At 33.6% G+C, this 19,513-nt stretch overlaps 1 protein-coding gene across 11 annotated transcripts in view; it reads right to left on the bottom strand.

The window, feature by feature from the left end:
• Positions 1 to 19,513, bottom strand: part of Slc4a10 (solute carrier family 4 member 10) — a 287,257-nt gene that overhangs the window by 87,061 nt on the left and 180,683 nt on the right. For 6 of the 11 annotated variants that reach the window (XR_009593862.1, XR_009593863.1, XM_060390263.1 and 3 more), the window contains exons 6-9: positions 17,974 to 18,162; positions 9,134 to 9,225; positions 8,119 to 8,208; positions 1,267 to 1,424 (exon numbers count right to left, since the gene is read on the bottom strand). Coding sequence is in view for 9 of the 11 variants with exons in the window: in XM_060390263.1 (XP_060246246.1) it covers positions 1,267 to 1,424; positions 8,119 to 8,208; positions 9,134 to 9,225; positions 17,974 to 18,162 (529 nt within the window). In the remaining 2 variants the exon portion in view is untranslated. The remainder of the gene's footprint in view (positions 1 to 1,266; positions 1,425 to 8,118; positions 8,209 to 9,133; positions 9,226 to 17,973; positions 18,163 to 19,513) is intronic. The other 5 variants (XM_060390260.1, XM_060390267.1, XM_060390264.1 and 2 more) reach the window with 3 other exon arrangements.

Here is a 19,513-nt window from a genome sequence, read left to right as displayed (position 1 = left end):
AATTTTAAACTGCTACAGCATTTCTACAATTACTGAATCTAATGGAATAATGTGATACCAGATTTCTAGAGACTCTTAATAGCTTGTGGTTTACATGTGGAAAAAATATAGGCTTATTCACATAATTATATTCTTTTTTCAATATACTCAGTTTTCCTTCCCATTTTATATTAAGAGCTAGTATGTGTATATATATATATATATGTATGTATGTATCAGTAGTCATAAAATGGAATAAATAGATATTTGCTTCTATAACCTTAAAAGTAGCTAGGATTCTCACGCAGACCCAGCCAGACAGGTGCGACAACTGAATGTCACTCTAGTCAACAGGGTCCTTACAGAATGGGGCTTCTCCTGCTTCTCCTATATTCCTTATTTCTTGAATATCTCATCTGCAACTAAAAAGCTATCACATGAGTGATATGGATTATGTTTTGAGTTAAAGTCAAAGGTTTACAGAAGAAACCCACTTGTCACAGCAGCTATACTTCTCAACACTTTCAGCTTCGCTAGGTAGACGGACTCCGATGTGATTAGATAAAGATGAGTATGCCTAAGAATCAGGTTAACCGTAGCAGGAGAGAAGGAAAGAATATTTCTAGATAGAGCAGTAAGACCCTAAAATGCTAAAGTCAATATTCTACTTTTTGTTTTCTTTTCTCACAATTTTACCCACAAGTAGCCTTAGATCTATAAAACAGGAATCAGTTAATAGTAGAATTCAGTTTATATTACCTTTACCTATTGGTTTCAAAAAGTTCAGTAAACAAACTGATCTTTTGACCAGAAGCAATCACTTTTATCATATGACTCCCAACAATTCTTCAAACTCTGAGAGGAAAAGCCAGCTGTCCTAGGGCTGGAACATGAAACATTTGATCTCAAACAGGTCATTTGCACCAATTGAAGACCTAAACAAACCAAAGCCCTATTAACTATGATCCTCTTGGGCGTGACTACACACACGTAAGATCTTTCTTAAACACATAATTCATTATAATCTTTGAAAAAACTATAAGACAGACTTAGATTCTACAGATGAGGAGCATCTGTAGAGCATCAGATGATATGTGAAGTTTCAGAAGAGAAGGAAAGGAGAGAAAACTTTTCAAAGCACCCACCCATGTTTACTAGCAAGAAGCTGTAAGCTTATGGCTAATGCATTCATTTGTAGTCAAGCATCTATTAAAAATTGTATTAAAATATTACCACTTCCTAAAATAAATTATCCTATAAATATGGAAAATGCTTAGATACTTTTACCTGCTTGGGATTGGAACTTCAGCCAGTCCTTGGAGCAAGACAGCTGGAGACAGCCTGACAAAGGCAACTACAGTTCTGTCCAGGAACTCCAATTCTCCTACCAAGATATTTGAAGCCTCAGCACCCGGCGGAATCTTTTTCATAAAATGCAGATCCACCTGAGAGCATCACAAGTAAATATTTCAATCATATTAAATTATGTCAATAAATTGAATATTTTATAATAGGTGAATTTTATAATAGGTACATTTCAACTAATATTCAACATATGCTACTTAAGTAAATATATTCTTACAGTATATTATGGCTTTAACATTTGTATTTATTCTAATTGGACTATGTTCTCCATATTGCATAGTTTGCCTGGTAAATTTTTTCAGATTAAGTTATTCACCATATAGCTGAGAATAGAAAAAAATAGGTTAAAAGTATTAGCATTTAGAATTACTGCTGATTCATAGTTGAATTTCTACTATGAAATGTTTGTGATTTAAATGAATGAAAATAAAACAAAAAGAACCACTAAAAGGAAGAAATGCTAAAAGTAAAAGGTGATCTCTGAAAATGCATGTAGACTAGTCTTTAAATAAATATCATTTTTATGTATGGGGCTTCAGGGAAAATGAATCAGTGATTTAAAGTAAAATTTACAAGACCTATTTCTTTTTTATTTATTTACTTTTTTTTATAAATTACAGTTTATTCACTTTGTATCCCAGCTGTAGCCCCCTCCCTCATCCTCTCCCAATCCCACCTTCCCTCTCTCATCTCTTCCCATGCCCCTCCCCAGGTCTACTGATAGGGGAGGCCCTCCTCCCATTCCCTCTGACCCTAGTTCTATTTCTTGTGTCTAATTTATTTGAATTGCTTTTTATGGAATGATTTTTAGGGGACTAGGAGTTTATCTGCCTTAGTCATTTGTTTTTGCAATTATGCTAATGAAATCAGGACCAAGGATTAAATTGGAAATAACCGAGGTGGGGTGGGGGGGAGAAAAGACCAGAGAGAGAAGAAGAGACAATGAGATACAGAGAGATATAGACACAGAGAAAGAGAGAGAGAGAAAAAGAGAAAGAGAGAGAGCTCTGCCATATATCAATGAAGCTAAGAGGATATTTTTAGACCAGACAATTATTTTGAAGGCTTAAAAATTAGAAGATACTATTTCAAAAAGTTTTAAATTAATAAAATATTTTAATGTAGCTCTTATGGACATTTATACATTTAATAATGTATATTTATACATTTAATAATGAAAAGAGGACATGAATCTGAAAAGCAGCAAGAAGACGTATATATGAGGGTATGGAGAGAGGAAAGTAAAGGGAAAATTATATAATTATTTCAAATCTCAAAAATAAAAATTTTAAAAATATCTTATTGAATCAATAGCTACAGTCATTTTTATAATTAAATTTTTATTTTTTAAAATATTAGTTACAGTTTATTAATTTTGTATCCCAGCTGTATCCCGCTCCCTCATTCCCTTCCAATCCCACCTTCCCTTCCTCTCTCCCTATCCCTTTCCAAGTCCACTCATAAGGGGAGAACCTCCTCCCCTTTCATCTGACCCTAGCTTATCAGGTAGCCAGGCCTGAAGCTACAGTCATTTTAAACTATGTTTTTAATTTTAAACTATGTTTAAAATGTTTCTAAAATTAAGGCATTAGTACAAAATTTAGAGATATGTATTAAGCTATTTTCATCAAAGGAATTAAGTATAGCAGTTTACATAGCTGCAAGAGTAGAGCATTTGCCTAGCCTGTGGCCAGCCCTAGACACATCTGTGCTGAAAAATACCACCACAACTAAAAGCATGTATCATTCTTTCAATAGTATAATCATATTTGTATCTTTTTTTTCATATTTGTATCTTAAAAAGGAATCATTTATGAAAAAATATGTATAGAAAGAATATTTCGTGAATATTGTAAGCTACGGGCTCCATCGTTGTTATTTTACAAACATAACTTCCAATACAAATGTATGTTCTTCAAATATATATGATGGATATTATATGTCATGTAGTTTGCTTTTTTAGAATCTAACCTTTATTTCGTAGGTAAGCAAGGCTTATTGCTTTTATTGTAATATTTAAAATGCTTAAATTAGTAATGTTTACACTTTTGCCATAATATAAAAGATTCCGGAAAAAGGATAAAAGATTTTCTATGTACTAATGTGTTGAGATTTTTGTTGTTGTTGCGAATGTAGATGTGTGGTAAGTGTGCACGTTTACATGTGTGTAAGTGTTCATATGTAAGTGTATGAATATGTGTGAATGCCAGAAGTTAGTAACAGATATCTATCTTCTTCCGTCTTTTTTGTTTTGTTTTGTTTTTCTCGAGAAAGGGTTTCTCTGTGTAGCCTTGGCTGTCCCAGACTCTAAAGACCTGGCTGGCCTCTAACTCACAGAGGTCTGCCTGCCCCTGCCTCCCTGGGATTACAGGTGCGCACCGCTAGCATCTTCCCCCATCTGATACCGTGAAACAAGTCTCTGAAGCCCAGAGCTCCCTAGTTCCTCTGGTCTGCCTGCTCAGCCTGACAGAGATGCCCTGTCTCTGCTTCCGGAGGTGAGGATTACTGGCAGTTTACAAGGACAGCCTCTCACCTTCACGTTTGCACTGTAGCACACAAATGCCCGTACACACAAACACACATGCACGTGTACACACAGAGATATAATAAAAACTAATTTAAAAATAAAATCAGATAATTTGTAATTAACATAAAATTTATTGGTAGTGTTTGAAGTATTAATTCCACTAGAAGACTTTGTTCAAATTCATTTTATTGTTCAACAAATATCAAAGTCTTTGCCATTAAAGTCTATACTTTAGAGAAGGGCAAAAATAGAATTAGCTACTTCATATTGAAATTCAGTTGGATTAAGGATTGTATAATATATTAAAAAGTTTAATTTATAAAAAATGTAGCCACTATATATGATCTTAAATTACATTAAACTGAATATATAATTGATATCTATTGTCTTGGAAAAGCTATGGAGAATCTGATTTCAAGATCAGCCAATTTATCTTTTCATTTTAAATATAATAAATTATACTCATATGTATCTAGGGTCAGTCACTGCGTTTCATTTACTATGTTATTCTTGAACTAGATGGATATTTGGGGATGGTGGTAAATTTCACAATATATTAGTTATATTTTTCAGATTAAATTATAGCTGGAGTAGTCCTATATTTTACACTTGTATTAGTTCACAATTCACAAAGAAACTCACTTGGCAATATCTCTACCTCTTGTTAAAACAACACGCTACATTTAAGAACCACAAATTTAATCTTGTATAAATTGATAGCTACCTAGAAAGAGTACTTGAGGGTCTAGGTTATGATGCAATTTTAGGGCAATACTCCAGTAGATCCAAATGCATGAAATGAACATAGAGAAATCCTGGAAGTTCCCAGTGCTTTGAAGAGAACTTTGAAGAAGTCAAGCTACTTTTGGAGAGTTCTGGGTTTATACCATATTTCTAGGCTCTGTGGGTCCCTCTGTTATGCCAAGAAGGAAAAGATGCTTGATTCTAGCTATTTGGGACTTGAACTGTTTTTGAAAATAGTTCATCTCTAGGCAACAAGATGAGAGAGAAGATCACAGTGGAGCTGGAACTGCCTGCCCAAAGCACACACTTAGAGCTGAAAGAAAAAGGAGATAGAAATTTAAGGAAAAAGCTCAAGTCTTAAGGCTCCTAATGAAAGCATGGCAGTTAATAAAGGTTCTTTCAAGGCAAGTGATTTCTGACACTGTGATCTAGAGCAGGTGGCACTTTTAAATTCTCTGTGATTCATTTTTCCCTTAAATGATACAACTAAGGTTTCTTACTCTTAATATGCTTCATGCACAGCAGAAAGATGCTTTAAAAAAGGTTCTTGCTAGGTGAGTAATTATGGAACACTTACTTAGGACAATTTGAAATGAAAGAATCACTGTTGACATACACACAGGGTAGACATTGGAAGTAGGAGAAGACAAGGAACTGGACAGGAGCCTTCCGCAGAGGACCTCTGAATGACTCTACCCACCAGGGTATCGAAGGAGATACTGAGACTCACAGTCAAGCTTTGGGCTGAGTGCTGGAAACCTTATAGAAGAAGAGGGAGATAGACCTGGAGGGGACAGGAACTCCACAAGGAGAACAACAGGGCCAAAAACCCAGGGCCCAGGGTGGCCTGCACAGACTGATACTCCAACCAAGGACCGTGCATGGAGAGGACCTAGACCCCCTGTTCAAAGGAAGCCAATAGGCTGCTCAGTTTCCCAGTGTGTTTTCTAGAAAGGGGAGCAGGGGCTGTCTCTGACATGAACTCAGTGACTGGCTCTTTGATCACCTCCCCCTGTGGGATGCAGCCTTGCCAGGCCACAGAGGAAGATGATGCAGGCAGTCTCGGTGAGACCTGATAGGCTAGGGTCAGATAGGGGAGGAGGTCCTCCCCTATCAGTGGCCTAGGGAAGGAGAATAGTGGAGAAGAAGGAGGGTGGGTGGGACTGGGAGGAGAGGAAGGAAGGGCCTGTAACAAGGATACAAAGTGAATAAACTGTAATAAATAGAGAAAGAAGAAAGAAAGAAAAATTTAAAAAGAAATAAATAGCAAAGAGGTTTACAGTATTTTGAGACACCTACTTTTTGAAGGCATAATGGAAAGTGCCATAATTTGATGAATGCATTATGTTAATTCATTACTTAATTGAGTAAGATGATGGACCTAATCACTGAAGAGACTAAAGACGTGTAGATTGAAGGTTGGTAGAATATAACATCAAGTTATAAAACAAAAAAGTACTTTTTTTCATCTCAGTTTTTGACTGAAAATTAGGATCTATGTAACAAGGTTTAAAATATTAAAATGGATACAGTAATATGGATATTAGCTTAGTATTTACAATTTTTATTTTTTTCAATTATTATCATTTATTACAATTTATTCAACTTGTATCCCTGCTGTAGCCCCCTCCCTCCTCCCACCCATCTTCCCTTTTCTCCCTCTATGCCCCTCCCCTCCCCCCTGATAGAGAGGTCCTTCTATTTGATGCTAGCCTATCAGGACTGGTTGCATTGTCTTCCTCTGTGGCCTAGCAAGGCTGCTTCTCCCCCCCTCCCCCCCCAGAGGGAGGTGATCAGAGACCCAGCCACTGAGTTCATGCCAGAGAAAGCCCCTGTTTTCTTACTATGTAACCCACTTGGAGACTGAGTCTATGGGCTACATCTGATCTTCAGTGAGGTAACCCAGAAGCAGAAAGATACACATGGTATATACTCATTCATAAGTGGATACTAGCCATATAATATAGGATAAACATACTAAATCTATACTCCTAAAGAAACTAATCATCAAGGAAGACCTTGGGGAAGACGCTCAATCCTAATTCAGGAGGGCAAACATGATAGACATCAGATGCAGGAGAAGACAGGGGACAGGACAGGGGCCGACCACAGAGGGCCTCTGAAAGACTCTACTGATCTACTGATCGAGGTTTTGAAGCAGAGGCTTAGACTCATAGCCAAACTTTGGGCAGAGTGCAGGGAATCTTATAAAAGAAGGGGAGATAGAAAGACCTGGAGGGCACAGGAGCTCCAAAAGGAGATCAACAGAACCAAAAAAAAAAAAAAAAAAGAGCCCTCGGAGCCCCAAGAGAATGATTTTAATAAATCCGCTGCCCAACTAAAATCATTAGGTTAAAAACATCTTAACTTGGATACCTGTAAGATCTGGCACTAAGAATTGTTACCATAGTGATCAAACCACAATAACTTTTCAAATTCTCTGCTCTACTGGGTGATAAAACTAGGAATGCTTCTTGCTTTGTTTTATTACTCTAAAATTTTAAACACCTAAACTATTTGAAATCTTACAGATTCCTTCAAGAAAAAAATCTATCTCAAGCATTGTTGAAGGTACTAACGATCCAGCGGAGACCAGCAATTAAATCAGGTCTGAAAGTTATTTTGAGGTTACCATTTCCTCTCTTAATGCACTTGTTGCTTTTTCTTGAGTAGCTACTTTATGCTCAGTTCTCTAGCAGGCCATAATATCATTAAGTCATCACAACAATAAGTATGTATTATACTTATTTTAGGTAATGATAAGGGCTGCAATTCAGAGAAAGTCTCCAGAAGCAGTAAAAGGTAGATGTTAGACACAGCATTCAAAATCACATGCTCTTTCTCAGAAGGTTTGTTCTTTCCAATGAGCAATGTTATGAACAAAAGACAGAGGGATGCAGATAGCTGGCCCAAACTTCTCCAGGAAATGGCCCAGGAAATGAAAATGTATTGACGAAGGAAAGAAATAAAAGACAAAAATATCTATTTTTCCTATTTCTGTAGTTCTGCTTTTTAAGGGCTTGGGTATGAGAGTACTGTCTTTTATTGTCAACCTTTGTTCCTCTTTAATAGTGAGTAATCATTTTTGAAGGCCATGCAGCTAGGTCACCAAAAATCTCAGAATAACGTGGAAGCATAAAATTCAATGGATAAGGTATTTTTTTAAGTTTAAAAGTAATTTATTTAAAGAATAATCTACATAGTTTAAATAAAAAAATCACTATTTAAAAAAATGTAAAATATTCCATTGTTATAAATTAGCCAATTTTTATGTCATCCCGTTAAGATATTGTTTTGAATTAAGAACAGCAGAAACTAAATTTATGGCAGTTTGTGACAGTTTTATTATAACTTGCAGATGAATGATGATGTAATGTCTTAAAATATAATTCTTAGAGTGGCAGATGGAATACATTTAAACTGGCTTAATATTTGAATTACATGCCTGCATAGAGTGAAATGAGCTTTGAACTACTGTAGAAATAGAGCCCGAATGCCCTCACCTCTCTCTCTTGCTGGTGTGGAGGTCCTTTTTCATGCCTTTGTTTCATCCCACATGGACTATTATGCCCCTTTTGTTGGCCTCCCAGTCCCTGCACGCATAATTAACAGACTTAAGCTGATACATCATGCTCCCACAAGACTCGGCCAGGCACCAGAGGGCAGGCATGCACATAACTAGGCCTAGCTCATGAACATACTGTCCCAGGAATGCTAAAACAGGTCCAAGGAGCTGATTACTGTTCATCTTTTCAGAACTTTGATTTAGATTACTTCCTCAGAGCAAAGCTGTTCCCACTTCCTCCCACTATTGCTAGTGGTTAAGAGTTATATCATAATACTTCTATAAAATTGTTCAATATCCTTATTTTGACCAATATTGAAACTTTTCTGTTCTATTCAACTGTAACTTTGACACAGCTACTATATTGCATATACAAAGCCAGAAACGTATTAACCAAACTCTCTTCGTTTTTTTCTAACTCATATTTTCTTTGTATAAATTATTTCATTGAGATCATATCCAACTAGAAGTAGCTCTCCACATAATCAGCCCTTAGTCATGTTTTTATTCAAACTTTTGCTATTTTACCCTTTAGGATTTCCTTCAATGACCTCCCCCAAATATTTGAGATATAGGTCATATGACTTGTTCTTTTACAACGAATGGGAAGATTATTTTGAGAGGGAAAATCTAGCAAATATTTTAAAACAACATATTAAGTTCCTTATTCAGTCCACTTGGCCTTTTTACTTCAAGTATTACACAAGTGGCTGAATCCAAAAGATGATTCATAAAATTTATAAATTTATTTTTTATGAATTTAATTAAAATTCATAAAATTTATGTTTTCTCGAATAAGCATAACCCTGCATGTGAACCAAACTCTAACATGGTCTATTACAATTTCAGCCTTCAGCTAAGAAGTCAAAGAAAGGCATGCAAATGTGGTGTGCCAACAGGTAATGCGTTTCTACCAGTGATGTAGCAGTTTACTTGGAAGAAGGAAAGCTTACCTTGCTAAAGTCAACAGTGCTGTTTTCCCTGCTAACATCATTTTTATTCTCAGCACAGGCTGGAGCAGATTGAGGAGAAACAACCTGACCTGCTAAAAGAGATTGTTATTACAGAATACAAACAATTACTTTCACAGTTGTAGACATACTGAATGAACTATGAACTTGAATTTAACCAAACTAACTAGAATTTTTAAGAAGCTTATGATGTAAGCATGAACGTTCAATTAAATGAAACTATATCAATATAAAGAGATTATCAGTTACAGATAGAAATGGGAGAAATCAACCAAGAACATTTAAGCCAATTATCAATTTAAAACACCAAATGGTTAATCTCTTTGAAGAAAAGATGCCTACAAAACTTAACTAAATTTAACCTTCACCTAAAGTTCATTGATTTCTAAATAGCAACCAAAACTAACTGCATATATTTAAAAAGGCATAGGTTTGAAGCTCTGACTGAAGAATTTTTGACAATATAAAAAGGATGAATATTCGTAAGTGCTCAGCATCTTAGGTTCAGTTACATTAAAAAATCCAAATCACTATGTTCTTTAGCAAAATTTAGAGATGAAGCTTATTAGAAACATACGTTATTTTGTGCCTGTAACTAATCAGAAACGTAAGCTCAGCTATTCATCTGCTATGTAAGAAAAGATCACTAAACTCGAGTTGTATTGGTTTCCGTGAACATTACTGAAAATAGAATTATGTTGTAGCTCTCTCCCTTTGTATGAAAGGTAAAGCTACTTAGCTGAACAGCAGTGTTGGGGATGTGACCATGACCAGGAAACATTAAGCTCCATCATTCACTATACAACAGTCCCTGAAACACAATCCATCTGAACCCTGCCTATAGTTAGCAACTGAATGATAATTAACCCAGTTGACTTAATTTCTCCTGCCTGTCCTCTGTCCGTATTCACTCGTTACTTTTTCTGTGACATGAATAATCACAAGTCAACTTTGAAGATTTGACCACATTTACATTTTTAACTCAGTGGCCCAAGATCCCTCTTTTACTCTCATTGATTTCAAACATGGGAAATACTCTCTGCATAACTTTTCTCTCTACATGCTGAAATCTCAGTTTTACTCAGAATTCACTCTTATTCCCACTCCTCCTGATCAGTGCCAATTCTGAACTCCTCTAACTCCCTTAAATAGTTACAGAAAAATTGTTTCTTTATTTTTTTTTGTGATCAACAAACATGAATAAAATCAAAATTATTTATTTTACATAGTAGTATAATTTTACTGCTTGGACTAGTAAGCTCAACAGTCAGAGATCATCTGTTAATAGGCACGATTTTCTGCATTAAAATTACTTCATAAGAAAGTAATAGATTTAACATGATTCTAGAATTTAAATATTTTTCTGTTTCCATCAAACACAGAAAAATAATATATTTTGTGAGTGTAAAAATACAATGACTTTTTAAAGCAAATTCACTGGAAACCACAGACACAGACTCTGATTCTTTGAAAACACGATTTAAGGTGATGCATATCCTTCAGAGGAACTCAGACAAGTTTTTCATCTCCCATCTCTACCTGCAACTCACAGCTCTAGCTGAACTGTTCATCAGCAGCCGTTCAATTCACCATTCTCAAAATAATAACTGTTATTTTTAAGAAGGCTTTTACATAATGCATTTGTGCAACTAACAGATGTCTTCAATCACCAGTTTCACAACATTTCTCCATATTTTCATGAGTTGGAATGTTAGATATATTTAAACAAATTTATTAAATATTCTGTAAAATTAAGGGGTAAGACTCAAGTTACAAAAAAGTTAAATAAACACATATATGCTTTTTTATAATAATTTGTGCCATGTAGTCAGAAACTACATGAAATATCATTTGCATAATGCTGTAAGAAAACACAGACAAAGAGTCAACCCAATGCAAAATCAACTTTGATGAGATTGAATCACATAGCAAATATGCTAGCATTTAGTATTTGAAAAAAATCTGTTTTTGGTTTTCATTCATATATTTCAGGAACAATATTTCTTAAGCTATCTTCATGTTATGAAATAATATTTAAATGCTGGCACTTTTATTTCATTTTGTAAATATTTGTGATCACTAATATGTTGCTCTTTTGTGATAATTGTAATAAATATATTTGGAGATTTATTGTTCTATGCTATTCCTGTTTTAAGATTAAAAAGTATAAAATATTACCTTACAAAGCCAATAATCAGGAAGTGAATTAGGAACTGCTTTCTCTGAATCTTTTAAGTGATATTAATAATAAACTAGTTCCAAATATCAAGTAGGAAAAACACGAGATGACAATAAGGGCCTTGTTATTTCCAGAGTAGAGATTTGTCCAGAGAATGTGTACTATAGTACAGATGGAAAGAGTGTATACAATCATACAGAGTGTGGCCTACAGTACAAGCATCCTCTTATGTAAGCATAGAAGCTACAAGTATTTGTATCTTCTGTACTTCAGAATAACACATGAATATATTTATCACATTCAAAGTCCTTTAGAGTTTAAACATTTAAAATCTACTGTTATTTCTAAAACTATATGTCAAACTAATAAAATAGTATAAAGCAGTTTTGACAACTTTGCAGAATACTGAAAATCTGTAGGTATAATTAAGGAATTAAATTTAAAAGATTGGCTTATATTATTTAAAAAATTATAATAGTTTAAGTAAAGCTTATATTTTTGTTATATATACAAAGCTAAGATTCGTGCATTGTAATATTCCATAGAACTCCTCAGACCACAGAATAACCTTCATAATTTCCTGTCCATTATAACTTCTTTCTTAAAAACTTAATTCAAGTATCACCACTTTCCAGAAGATGATGGGGCTTAGATTCCAAAATGCATTTCATGAGCTTATAAGACTGTCACGTAAACTGTATGGACAATTTAGGAAAAAGTATTAAACCTATATAATTTCACAATTGTTGATTTTTATGATGAAAAATGTCATTCATAAAATGACAACTTTTAGGCATGGTGAATATTTTTTAATAGAATATAAAAGAGTTTGCAAGGATATTTTTCTCTCCATGAGAAAACCAGTCAAAGGTTAGAAATATATTTTTTAAAAGTTTATAATAAACTTTCTAGTTACTTTGACATGATGCTTGCGAACAAAAATTTTTGCTTATTTCTTTCTAATTCCTTCACTTTGTACATTGATCATTGCTCAGATTAAAATTTTATGTAATCAAATGGCATTGTAAATTTAGAGTACCTTCACTGTTATGTAAATCTTAAGCCATGAAAATACAATGAAGAAACATTTAACTCACTAACCTTATTGTATTTCATTAAAATTATTCAAAACATGATTAAAGTACTCATCATTAATATTAACTGATGCCTATGAATTTTTAAATGTAAATATTTGAGAAATCTAACATCATCCTTTCTAGTCAACATTATTTACATTATTATTTTATCAGTTAAATATATGGTTCTTTATTTTAACAAGATTTTTATTTTCATTTTATATGAATCAAAGTGTAGAGTGATTAGCATTTATACTAGCACCTGTTTGATTTTCTCTGAATCACATTTGAGTCTTTACCTATAATTCTTTCCTATATGTAAACTGTGTGCATGAGTGATAAAAAAATAGCAGTTTTAAAATTTTTATCTGGACTAATTCAACTCATTAGATAATTTATTACCTACATATATTAGACATATATACATATATATATCATTATTTGCTACTGGTTAATCCAGCATAAATCATATGTCATCGAAGGAAACTGGGATGAAGACATGAAGGTACAGTCCGATTGTCCTAGAGTCCAAGCTGCCAAGCTGGTTTACACTACCTCAGAACCTTCAACGCATTTACAGTACCCAAAGGGTAGGAGATGAGGGAGGTACAGAGATGAGATGAGCCTGTTAGAGACAGACACAAGACAGAGCAAAATGAAGAAATATAGAGATGAATGACAAAGTTACATACATGTGCCACAATACGCTTATTTATGGAAATAGAAAACATGGAGAGAGATAAATATTTAGAAAATTATGATTAGGTGAGCTACGCTTCAAAAACAGAGTATGCATGCAGTTAATTGCTGAGAACTGGTATGCCTGAAAATAATTAGTTTCAAAGAAAATAAATTAAAACTTTAAACATGCTATCTTAGGAGTATGTTTGCTCTTAAAATGTAATCAATTTTCCATAACTGAATGACAATACAGCTTCTAAACGGACACATCAATTGTGTTAATAAGTAACATAATTTTAATTTTCTTTTAACAATAAAAAGTTTACATTTCTCATATGTAGGAATCTCTGAATGTGCTTTCTCTCAAACAACACTAAGAAGTAATATTCTAGCTTTCTTCTTCAAGGTAGCTCATTATGAAACATAACTATCACATGTTCTATCATTTATTATAACACAATATTTAAAAAAATGAATTTCTAAACACATAAAGACACCATGAATCTCAAAATAAGGGTGCAGTATAATAATAAAAGTGATTTTAAGGCAGTAAAATAAGTTTAAAAAACACAAGGAAACATCATTAAGAAAACACATGTGTGTACTGTTTGCTGTAAGGGCTGCAATCTACCCAGGTCAGAATAATAAACATGTCTCATCCTAAATCTAAACGTTCTCCTCTTAAGACTGTGAACAGCAAATCAGCGGGAATTAGGAGAAGCTGTGTAACTCCTTCTAGTTCTAAATAAAAACTGTAACTGCAAAGCATTCAAACTAGGAAGGGGGAAAGGTGTGGAAGCAGAGTAAGAGTTAGAAATTAATAGCAATGGGTGAGGGGATGAAAATACCCTGTAGCCAAGAGTCCCAAGAATTACCAAAAGCATGTAATCAGAAAATTAACATCACTTTATAATAAAATTGCAGTACAATTCTCTTCATGTGTAAGTGAAAGCATGACCTAACTGATAAATATAAACACTAATTTATTTTGATTTCTTGATCATCTAACACAAGTTACATTTGTGTTTGAAAAGTATTTCTCGATTCAAGAAATGACTTACATACTCTTGATATTTTTCATTTCAGTACACTTTTCAAGGTTCTAATGTCAAAGTAGAAACTATTTTCTATTATTTTTGCCATTGTTTTGCCAAATGTAACTGTCACTTTCTATTAAAACATCAGAATCAGTCATTTAATTCTCACAGTTTTTATGCTTAATGAAAAGTGAAAGTTAAACACAGCATGGCGGCATTAAGAATGCATGGTGAATCCATAGCATCTTGCATCTTAACCCTGAGGGTAATGTGCAGAATAGAAATATATTTACATATATGTAACATATACATATATACATCAGTGTATTTGTAGGTGAGATTGACAAATTATCATAAATTACTAAGAATAAATAACGAACAGAAAGCATTACATCGAAAAGAAGTATGCTATTTTGTTAGTGTAATGTATATGGAAGGCCTACGTTAGAAATGCAGTGTCTGTGTGTTTAACCCTTGAGAGAACAACCGTGGTATCATACCAAAGAGCAATTAAATAAGGAAACAGACACCTTATTCTAATTGTTCTTTAGACTTCTTTATGTAAATATCACTTCATTTTTTGGACGTTTCAATTTTTTGACCCTAAAACAAAAACACATTAAACAAGGGTAGATAACCTGTTTCTACATCTTTGCTTCTTTTAAAGAAATCATGTTCAACTGTCAACGTCTTTTAGAGAAACCTCTATTAATTTTAAAAGAGGAAAAGTCCATCTTTCTAAGTAAAACACTTTGCTCAAGAATTTTTTTTAAAGAATACTGCATTTACTCTTTGGGATGTTAGCACTACATTACATCCCTTTTTACTATTACACTATAAAAATTAAGTCTCTAATCCATGTTTTGTAACAGAATGTCAACTCTATATTTATGCTATGAATTCCGTTTTCTTTGTTTATCTCAAGTTTGTCAGTTTACAGAGTTCTTAAGTAGATTGAGAACCTTAGTAGTAAAGGTCTTTCGCACTTTTTTTCACTTGTGGGTAGGAGACTTATTTCTAAATTGCTGAAGTCTATACATATTTTCAGACTTCTCAGCACACATAATTATGTAAAGTGTGTGAGGAAGCAAAACAGAGTCATGAGGAGGTGTGAGAAGCCTAGGCTTAGAAACCACTGCTGACAGGATGCTGCACAACAATACTTAATTGGATATGTGAATCTTATTATAAGTGCTTCCAAGTTCCTATTACCCTAACACATGCCCTGGAAAGATTTGTGTGTTCATATAAAGGTTGACTGTGCAGATGGCAACAGAACTATTCAGATCCTAGTTTTTAGAAATACTAAGCTATTTCACACATAAAACAATAGGACTCTCTGTAAACCTTGTGTCTACATGCATCTGTATGTAGACTTGTGATTCACAGCTGTAATTCTGTCCTCTGTCCTTAAGTTTAATGGGAGTTTAAAACAGCAACAATGAGTACAGGTCTACAATGACAATGAATGGCCAATTCAGGAGATTTCACACCTTCTTTCCTATTCCCTAAAATGAAACAAAAATTTTAAATATAAATATTATGCTCAGTAAAAAGAATAGAAATTGTACCACATAAGATCATTCATTACCTGTTTGAATAAACACATTTTTTCTCTATATTATATGATTTCCAATAAAAATAATGACACATACACAGAGTTTACTTGTCCAAAAAAACCCCAAAATTCTTGGAAAATTAAAATACGGGATCTTTTTGAAAGTAAACTTAAGTTTACTTTCAAGTAAACTTAAGTCTCTTGTCAAAATTATCAAATATTTAGATTAGCTGTCTTAACTATGGCCAATCGAATAAGTACAATCATTATAAAAGCAACAGTATCTTCAAGAGCATCGTTTGTCAATTCTCTTCTCCATTCTCCTCTGGGCATCTGTCAGAATTTACAGCTTGTCTGCCCAGGAGTTTTTCTCTTAAACTCTAATAATAAAATTGTTCTCAAGCTTCCTTTAAAAGGAATGCACCACTACATTTATATCTCAGATTATAAAATCTTCAATTTCACATTAATATGTATGTTTTAAATCAAATTATAATTTAGAACATGAATTAATTTAAATATAGTATTTGTCTCAAAGTGAGTTCTACATCCTCAGAATAATCAGTACAATCTACTAATAGAAACTGATATATGCCATAGCATGCATGTGACATTTATTGAACTCTGCATATACTTCCATATACCTGCTTCTGTGTAAAGCAATGCTTTATAGTCAGTCAAGGATGACATCTATGTTTCAATTCTGTGTCTTTAATTTATTAGAAATTAAGGACCAAAATTTCAGCTACCTTAGTTGCCTTTATAGTCTGTAACATCTAGAACATAATGTGTTCTCATACAGTCATGGAATCAATATAGAAACATGAAGGAACATCAGACATTTGAAGACACCAAAGGGTAGCAGAGTAGTGACCTGAGTAACAAACCTTCCAGCAGGGATTTTCAGTGAAAGATACACTACTTTCATAGCACCTACATATGAAACAAATATTTCAAAAGCAACTTTTTAATGAGAAATATATCATTTGTTATCTTTCTGCATAAAGTCCTGAGACTTAATTACTTAATGACCCTGAGATAGTCTGAAACAAAATTGACCTATTCATTGAAGTATTTTTTTGTGTGTACATTTGATTCAGAAGTATGAAAACTCCCTCATAATATAAAGTCTAAAGAAAACTCATCTTCATATAAAGTAAAGTATTTCTGAAACTTTTGAAAAGGTAGGAAAATCATGCACATATTCTGTGCTGTCAATTCATGCTACTTTAGTCAATTTGCATTGTCAGGTTTTCTACCACTTGAAAATATATCCATCTTTTATCTGATTTTTAAATCAAAGCTCATTGCTATGCTGATAATAAACATTCTATGTACTATAGGTTGACCTTGAACTTTCTCCAGCCTCTACCTAACTTCTGGGATTATAAGTATGTAGTAGAATGTCCAGTTTACGCGGTGCTGCAATTAAAACATGGAGCACTGTGAATACAAGACCGACCTACATCCCAGTTATAACTTCTGTCTTTTAGAATTGAAAAGCATTTGTGGCTAATAGAGGAGTTACAAATTCATATTATCTTTTTTTAATAAAACTATGATAACAAGAAATTTCGAAGCAAGCAGTTTACTAATATAAATGATAAAAGGCTAAATGGATTCAATGAAAATAAAAACAAAAAAAATAGAGGGTTACTGGGAAATAATAGTGTTTATGTACACTGTTGAGTGAAGATGGTGAGAAGGCTCCCTGTACACTAAGATGCTACAGTGAAAGAGCAATGTGCTCTAGAGCAGAACATAGGCTACAAACAGAAAGAGCCACGCTAGGCACGGCTACGTCATTTTATTATCAGTAATGACATCTGTTGACCATGTCCAAGATGCAAAAAGCTTTTCTTTCGACAAAAACAAAACAAACAACAACAACAAAAAATGGTGATCATTACTGTTTTAACTAGAAGGCCACTACTTTTTAAACCATCACGTTACTCTTCTCAACTACGAGAAAGAGGCTTTAGACTTTGGTCAAGAAGGAAGACACATTTCATTTAAGTTTGCTGTTTGGGTCTGTAGGTTGGAATTAGATACGGATTAATTTTTAGTCTTTCATGAGCCTTTTTAGAAACAAGTTCTTTATTAAAATGTCTACACTTTGATGATGAAAATAAGACTAATATATGTATATTTGTGTATACATATATATAGACAAAAGGAAACAATCATTAAAACAATATTAATTTCAATTAAAAAATTACAAATAAAAGTTTTAAATATTTAGAAACAATTTAATAGTGCATGGTCCTATAGTAGTATAAAAGAGTACTTACCATTTTTATCCATGGAATTTGGTTCTGACTGTTTCTTGCCAATATCAGCAAAAGATCGGACAATGGGTATCCTGTTAGTGAGTTTTTTCTGATTCTGGTGATGATGCTGCTTCATCAATGCTTCGTGAACCCTGTGACGTACATCTTCATTCAGCTGCCCTGAGCTGACCTGCTGGTCAAGGACCATATCTGAAGGCAGGAAGAAGATAAGGAGCACAGCTTTTCTGTTTAAAATTGACGTCTTGATTATTATTCATATTAAAACAGAGAATTATTTGACAATTTCAATGCATGATGCTTCAATGTGTGATGTTTTTATAGGATGACTGCATGGAAATGTGAATTTTCATTATAAATCACTCAAATTTTAAAGACACTTATTTTTCCAAATATATCAAATTGTATTAAAGAAAAAGTTATGCTATTCAGTATTAATACTTATGGGGAAGAATATAGCAAAAGTAATCTCATATGTTTGTAACTAAAAGAGTGGTTATATTACAGTCTTTGTGTCTGTGTCTGTTTCTTTCTCTTTCTCTCTCACACACACTTTCCACTAAGCAGGGTATGTCTTTTTTTTTTCTTAAATTTTGAAGGCTTCAATACACACTCAAAGTATATAACAGTATCAACTACTTACAATGTTGGGTTTTCAACTTTCAATAACAGAAAATACAAATCACACCAACTAAACTGAGTTTCTTTTGCAACCCAGACAAGCTTCAAACTTATAGTGCAAATTTCTCAGTCACCCAAGAACTCAAATTACAGATGTGCACTAGCCACACAGTTGGCTTTACACTTAATATTTTAATGTAGAGGACAATTTTCTTGATTCCTCTAGTGAAGCTAAGAGTCAAAGGAGGGCTAACTAGCTATCTGGTTTCCTGCATTTAAAGAGTAAACAAGCATTTCATTTGTTACAAACTCATCTCTTTCTCCCTTAGAAAGTGTTTGATTGTGTCAATAACAGAAAGTACAAATCATCTTAGTTAAACTGACTCATCTGATCGGCTTGCAGAAGAGGAAATCAAAATGAGCTTGGCTCTAGTTCCATTTCTGTTGATGCAAATGCTTCCTCCTGTAGGTGTGCACTTTAGTTACAGTCTTATTTCCTTTATGGGTGCAGGATGGCTACCAGCAGGAGGAAGGAAATATCTTGTTCTTTGCCAGTAAGAAATAGATTAGCTCCTATCACTTTCTTTTATAAAAAGTTCTTTACCTCCTGACACAGAAATTTCTGCATCTGACTGACATGAACTGATCACTGCCAATGGAGATAAGATTTCTATAGCTGTTTGGACAAAACAAGAAGTGAGTTGGTTAGCCAAGCTTTTTCTGCTGTGAGCCAGATAATAAACAATTTCTGTCACAACCACTGAATTCTGAATTTGAACTACATTAAAACTTTCTAAGGTTTACTGAAATTTGAGTTTCATGCAATTTTTACATTATAAAAGCTTTTCTTTTATCATTTCAGTCATGTGAAATGTCCCAAATCACAGATCAAAAGGCTTACAAGACTAGGCAATGGGCCATA

The sequence above is a fragment of the Meriones unguiculatus genome, chromosome 8 (genome assembly GCF_030254825.1).
Source record: "Meriones unguiculatus strain TT.TT164.6M chromosome 8, Bangor_MerUng_6.1, whole genome shotgun sequence".
Classification (NCBI taxonomy): domain Eukaryota; kingdom Metazoa; phylum Chordata; class Mammalia; order Rodentia; family Muridae; genus Meriones; species Meriones unguiculatus.
Note: the sequence above shows the minus strand (reverse complement) of the source record. Positions and strands in the feature narration are given on the sequence as shown.